The 7473-nt window shown below is 39.8% G+C and overlaps 1 protein-coding gene across 9 annotated transcripts in view; it reads left to right on the plus strand.

The window, feature by feature from the left end:
• ppp1r13bb (protein phosphatase 1, regulatory subunit 13Bb) overlaps positions 1 to 5901 on the plus strand; it is a 168508-nt gene extending 162607 nt beyond the window's left edge. For all 9 annotated transcript variants that reach the window (XM_072489982.1, XM_072489973.1, XM_072489988.1 and 6 more), the window contains 2 exons: positions 2242 to 2441; positions 4589 to 5901. In XM_072489982.1, the coding sequence (XP_072346083.1) occupies positions 2242 to 2441; positions 4589 to 4630 (242 nt within the window). In that variant the 3' untranslated portion in view covers positions 4631 to 5901. The remainder of the gene's footprint in view (positions 1 to 2241; positions 2442 to 4588) is intronic.
• Positions 5902 to 7473: the final 1572 nt, after the last annotated feature.

Below are 7473 nucleotides of genomic sequence, written 5' to 3' on the forward strand. Positions count from 1 at the left end.
AACTGGATCATTTAGCCCTCTGACGTTCCATGTAATCAGTCTAGACCGCCCCCCCTCCCCCTTCCCACTGCACTTCCGTGAGCTTGCTAGCCTGGGAGCTCCCGCCCATGGCATCAGACATCCTATCTCCCCATTGTCCCCCGCACATATTCAAGGTATCACAGTCCCCAGTAAACAAACAGTAGAAAAAATCCCTCCACCCAACTTCCAATGGAACAGAGTTAACTTTACATTTCTGAGCAGCTGCTGAAAAATCTTATAACAACGAAAACCAAAGAAAAAAGGAAGGGGCAAAAGCAACCAAAGAGAAAAAAAAAGGAACAAGAAACAACAATAACTCCTTGTTACAGAGAGCACTAAATATTCAAAAGAACACAGAAGTGATTTTGACCAAATCGCCACCACAATGTCCTCCCCCAAGGTTCAGTGACCTTAACCCCCTGCTAGCCTTTTGTCCTTGATAAAGTTCATAACTTCGTCTGGTGATTCAAAATAAAGTTCCTGGCCCTCAAACGTGACCCAAAAACGCGCTGGATACAACATCCTGAACTTCACCCCCTTCTTGAAGAGGACCGATTTTGCCCTATTAAATCTGGCTCGCCTTTTGGCCAGTTCTGCACCAGGTCCTGGGAGATGCGCAACTCCCAGTTCTCCCACTCGCAGCTCTGTACCTGCTTGGCCCACCGCAAAATCTGTTCCTTGTCCAGGAACCAGTGCATTCGCACTACCATCCCCTCGGCGGTTAATTCGCTTGCGGCTTCCTTGCAAGAGCTCTATGCGCTCTGTCCACTTCCAAGGGTTGCGTAAATGCCCCATCTCCCATCAACTTTTCCAGCATATTTGCCACATATGCCCTTGCATCCGATCCCTCACTGCCCTTCGAGAGGTCGACGATCCTCAGGTTCTGTCTCCTCGACCTGTCCTCCAACTTCTCCTGCAACCTTTTCTGTTGGTCCTTCATCAGCCCCACCTCGGGCTCCAAAGCGGTTAAATGGTCCTCTTGCTCGGACACATTTTCCTCCACCTTCTGAATCGCCCGTCCGTGGGTTTCTTGAGCCTGTTCCACCCGATCAATCGATGCCTTAATCGGGTCCAGCTTATCTTTCTTTAGCTTGGCGAAGCTCTCTTCAAAGAACTTCACCAGCTGTACTGTCGACCACTTGGCCACCACCCCAGGATCCTGCACCTCCGCCATGTTTTCCTGCACTGCCGGTTCTGCACGCGTCTTCCTTGCTTGACTATGTCTCCTTACACGGCCACTTCTAGTCCAATGCTCCATACACTGGTGGGGAATTTCTCCTCACTGTCTCACTCTCCACCGATTTATCCAATAAAATTCCGAAAAAACCGGGAGAAAAGGTCCAAAAGTTTTGTCACAAGTGGGAGGTACCAAATGTGCGACCTGCTACTCCATGGCCGCCACCAGAAGTCTCATCCAATTGCCGTCTGAATATATCAATCAAATCTGTCGTCTCCACCTTCTCAAAAAGTTTGTTCCAGATTCCAACTGCCTTCTGATTGGAAACATTTTTCCTCACATGGCTGTAGCTGTTTATCCCTGGAATCATCCCTGGAATCATTCCTGTGAATCTCCTCTGTACTCTCTCCAATGCCTTCACATCCTTCCTCAAGTATGGCACCCAGAACTGGATGCAATACTCCAGATGAGGCCTAATTAGTATCTTAAAGTTCAACATGACCTCCTTACTCAGTGACCCTATTAATAAAACTTAGGATGCAATATGCTTTATTAGCAGCTCTCTCAACATGTCCTGCCACTTGTATGTAATACAAAATTGTAAAGAGTAAATTAATAGCATCTCCTCAGCATCCATACAACAAAGATTCAATTGTGTTGTAATGGTCATTTTAGCATACTGTTCTAACGATTTGACTTGATTCCTGAAACAGAACATCACTTTTGAGACTGGAGCTATTTGCCCCTGGAAATCCAGGAGCACCGCTGTTGTTTCCTTTAACTGTAGAGGAATGTATGATAGTGACCAACCTAAGAGGATACTTGGTCTGTTTTATAAGTCTGGGTGCATATATTAGCAACTGTCATGAAATCCCCACAGTAAGATTTCAATAGCTAAACATGTTTAAATGTGCACTTTTGAAGGCAAAACAAATTGCGTTTGATCTTCTAAGCATAGCTCTAAAGTGTACATTTTGTTCAATGACCAGCAACATGTTTGTCAGTTTCTGAGGTAATTGAGAATTACTTTCAATCCACAATAGGAGTACAAGAAAAAATGGGTGTCATGAACAAAGGTGTGGTTTATGCTTTGTGGGACTATGAGGCCAAGAACAGTGATGAATTATCGTTTCATGAAGGAGATCCCCTGACGGTCGTGAGGCGTAAAGATGACAATGAAACAGACTGGTGGTGGGCTCGTTTGAATGACAAGGAAGGCTATGTCCCTCGCAATCTGCTAGGGGTAACTATAACCCAAATTTCTGTAACTTTATCTTTTCCTATAAGTACAGCTTATTAGAAACTTCTGTCCAAACCCTTATGTATGCGTCTCTCATTTAAGAATAGTTTCCTGTGGTGTGTATATGTTGTAATTCTGATTATTTTATCAAGTTTATAAATATTCTGCAGGCCTGTAGCTTCATGTATTTTACTAGACACATAAATTTTAATGGATTGGGGTGATGCTTTGTGCCTAGGGGAGAGGCCAAAATGTTCTCTATGCCCAAGGTTCCAATAATTCGTAATCCAATTCTGCTAGCTGAACGAACCAGTAGCTAAAGAGACTAACTAAAGAGTATAAAAGGTCAGGTTAGTTATAGCAATCTTCTTGGGGACCAATCACAGAAAATAGAAGCTAGTATAAAGGACAAGCGACATAATGGAAGAAAAAAAATTAAATATTTGCATTAACAACTGGTGCATCATTAAATTTTACATGTCAGTTATTGTCTTTTGTCCTATGGATCCTTGTGGATCATTAGTTTTTACAGTACAAACTGTATTTATTAAATGTTCAGATCAATTACTACATATCCTATATGTTACAAAGGAAGATTTTGTGCGTACAAACTGCAGTGCTTCTTATCATCCTTTATTTTTCAAAACTGCTGGTTAAAGGCAACCTAGAAACATATCAAGTGTAAAACGCAAAGATTGTAGCATAAAGTTTGGCTCCGTCGTCATAATTTATGATATGATTACTGCTGTGCTGTTTGGGGACTGCAGATAGTTTTCTGTAGTTGCTGCTCTACTTAGGATGAAATGAAGAAAGCTCAGAGAACTTGTAATTATACCCTTTCGCACCCTTTGTCATAGAATTATGGATCCTTTAGAGTTGAGATTACCATACAAGTTTAAAAAAGAAAGGTCATTGATGCTGTTTTGGACAAATACTGATTTCAGTTTCAGTTAAATCGCTTAGTATTAAGAATAAAAATCTGAGAATGCAAGAAGATTTAATGGCTAGTGACACCAAGTTATACTTTAAAGCTGTGAGCTATATGAATATATTATGTTTAAAAAAAAAAAGTATAGACTGCTACTAATGCCAATAATCATCCAGTGGGTAGCTGAACCAGAGAGACTCGAGGGAGACCAGTCCCAAATTTGATCAAAAGAAAATAATTGGCATGGAAAAAAATGAATGAAAATTCTGTAAATTTCTGTATAAGAATTTTCACCTTTTTTCAAGAGCATTTATATTGACTGTTTAACCACACGTGTTCACTCTCCTTGCCCTCTCACCTTGAGGGCAAATATTGTCAACCCTTTTACAGTGGCCTCCATAGCCCAGAGCTGCACTAGCTAGTGCATTAAGTCAATTCCAAATGCCCTTGAGGCATGGAACGAAAGCTGGAAGGTAGGATTAAAACAGATAGCACTTTTCTGGCTGGCACTAGCACAGTGAGCCGAATAGCAGTCTCCTATGGCATGGATCAATCTTTCTACTATCAGAACACTACTATGAAATGGAGGGAGTTCATTAATGTACTTGAATGTATTTAGCCCCTTTGTTTGCTAGTAATTATCACAAAATTGATTTAGATGAAGAAAGAGGTAATTTACTAATAATTATAGCCAACTCAGCCTCAAAATGGAGGCAACCTTTTCAAATTTTCCAACCTGATGTTCAAATCCCTGCTTTGCCTCACCCAGGCCTACAACTCTCCAAGGACTCTTCATTCTTCCAGCTCTGGATTTATGCATCCCTCACTGTTCCTGGCTGTCGAGGAATCAAGTTATGAAATTGCTCCTCTAAACCTCCAAACTTGCCACCTCTTTTTTTTTTAAAAGACCCTCCTTAAAATGTACGTCTTTGATCAAGCTCTTAATCACCTAATATCTCCTCCCTTTACTCTGGGCTAATTTTTATCGTCATATTCTACAGTAAACCACCTTTGGACATTTGATTCTTCATCGCTACATATATTCCTATAAATGTTAATTGTCATTGAATTCAAAGCAGTGTTAGTACTGACTATTGTGTCGCCCATAGCTCAGGTTGTCTCTTAATCTGCTGCTGAAGAAGGAAAACAGTTGTGTGGAAAGTATAATAAAGTAATATTATAATCATCATTTTGATGTCCTATTATTTTTGTTTTGTTACAGTTGTATCCTAGAATAAAGCCCCGGCAGCGATCTCTGGCTTAGGAATATTCTTTACTCCTTCTAATCAGAATCTGGAACGGACACGATATGCTACACAATGGAGGTGCTCTCCTCCTCGACAAAGAACTAGATATTTATGTGCTGTGATTTGGATATGCAGTAGTTTATGGTGCTTTTTCTCTGAACAAAGTTGCATTGCTACATCCGAAGAACACGCATATGTGTACACAAGCACACTTTCACATGTGCGTGCACTCAAACGCATGCACACTTGCACGTGCACATGGGCCCACACACTCAATTGGACCTGGATATCACTCTTGGGTCTGCACACTCTGCCACATAGACGCGCACATGCAATATGTGTGAACATGCCAAACATACACTGCGTGTGCACACACCACACATACACACCAAGCATACATACATACATATATATATATATATATATACACACACACACACACACACACACACACAGAGGAAGTGGTGTTATCTGAAAACCACATGACCTCAGTATTGTTAGTATGTGGCATGCTTGGCTGGCAATGGTGGTAAGGGAAGTGTTTTAATGTAACTTTCATTGGTTTCAGGGAGGAAGTTATAATGATTGTTGAAAGGCCATGTGAGTGGACTAGCAGAGTTTGATTTGGTTTTGTGATAATTAGAGCCGTTAAAGGATTATGAAATGTATGCTTGGACATGAAAGAAGAATTTTAAGTAATGTGACAATGCTGCAGTTGAGATGAAACAAGGGTTTTAGTACGGTGAGGTGCACTGTCTGAGTCGTTTGAGGTAAGTGAAGTGTATGTGACTAATGGAACAGCGAATGTGAAAATGAGCAGAGGATATTGTCATCGATTAACTTCTGTGTTTATTATGGAAATGATGCAATAACTTTTACCACATTTTGGTGCAAAACACTACAGCACTTCATTGAAATAAGTATTCAAGTATATTTCTATATTAAAGAATCTTTGATTTATTTTTTCCAATTACATTTTTCTTTTTGAAATAATTCTCGGCATACATCCTAACAAATGATGAGTTTATACATGTAACAAAACAATCTTTGGCTTGTTTACCATGTTTCATATCTAATCTTTTGCTCATGAGCAGCTCTGTTAACTGAGCACAGGGTAGTATTGAATGTAAATATTGTGATGTATAAGATTATAACAGTGGGCTATATTATGTATGACTAAGTGACAACTTTTTTTTCATAGTTGATAGTAATACACTGCTTAACAAAAGTGTTATGTAAACGTATACAATAAAATACAGTGGCATGAACAGCGACACTTTACAAATTATATTCATTCTATCTAATGAATATTCAGAGTTCATAAGCCCATCTCAATTTATAATGACTGGCCAGAAACTTGTGCTTAATTGAATGCTTTGTAGTTTGGTGCTGAGATATATATTGTTCTTTCTGTTTTTAATCCCTTCTATGGAGTGGGGGATGGTTGGGATCCAAGTTCTTCACATTTATTCTTAAATGTCTACAAATTGTCTCACATGTACCAGTAAACTAATTAAGCAGCCATAGTTACCCAACTCACTGTTACATTTCAAATTGTTTTGCTCACTGAAGATAGCAGGAAAATATTTATTGACAAACTATTGTGTGGGAAAATTCCAGTTCTTCCAAGGATCGCTGCCCTTGATATTTTTAGTCCGATATAATCCCCTTCCATCTCTACTATATGCCAAATACATTTCTCCTACAGATGCCTAATTTTGAGCTAAAGTTTGCTGCAACGAAAGACATCTAACAGTGTCTGCTTTCAAATATACCCTTGCACATATAGATTTTCTAATTTTTGCATGGCATATTTTAAAAGGGCAAATCACTAATGCAAGGGTAATACGGCATCGGGACCTGAGTGAACAGAGTAAGCAACTGTATCTCTTTACTAATCTCATGGAAGGATTGTGAAGGAAATGGCAGTGTGGGCCGGAAGTGTAAACTACAGTGGGTGACTTCAATGTCAAATCAAGTTCTGAAAGAAAATAGGGAAAGTAAAATTTGGATTAAGAGCAAAAGAAAGAGGCAGAAAAAGTTAACATAAATTAAATTCAAAGTTGAATAATTTGTAACTCGGAAGGAATGAGACTAGGGAAGCACGGTGGCCCAGTGATTAGCACTGCTGCCTGCGGCGCTGAGGACTCGTGTTCGATCCCGATCACTATCTGTGTGGAGTTTTCACATTCTCCCCATGTCTGCGTGGGCATCACCCCACAACCAAAGATGTGCAAGTTAGGTGGATTGGCCACACTAAATTGCCCCTTAATTGGAAAAAAGAAAATAATTGGGTACTCTAAATTTGTAAAAGAAAAGTTTTTTTTTAAAAAGAATGAGACTGCGTTCTGTAAACATTTGATTTTCAGTGCCAATATGATTAATTAGCACTTAACATGTTGTTAAAAGGCTTTTTGAAATCACTTGGCTTAACTTTCTGTGGGGAGATTATATGTGCAATAGTTATGAACTACTGCAACATCAATGCATTTCTTTTTTTTTTTAAGAAATATTTTTATTCAAATGTTTACATATTTTCTACAGAAAAAAGAAAAACAAAGAACACATAAATAAATATCTTACAACTACATCACGAATTCCCCCAATATGCAAACCCCCAGTTAAGCAATAATAAACACAGTAGAAAACACAAAGTACACCCTCTCCCTCCCTCTGGGTTGCTGCTGCTGCTGATCACCTCCTAACGCTCTGCTAGAAAGTCTAGGAACGGTTGCCACCGCCTGAAGAACCCTTGCACAGACCCTCTCAAGGCAAATTTTACCCCCTCCAATTTAATGAACCCTGCCATGTTGCTGATCCAGGCTTCCACGCTTGGGGGCCTCGCATCTTTCCACTGTAG

Source organism: Scyliorhinus torazame, chromosome 2, assembly GCF_047496885.1.
Source record: "Scyliorhinus torazame isolate Kashiwa2021f chromosome 2, sScyTor2.1, whole genome shotgun sequence".
Taxonomy (NCBI): Eukaryota; Metazoa; Chordata; class Chondrichthyes; order Carcharhiniformes; family Scyliorhinidae; genus Scyliorhinus; species Scyliorhinus torazame.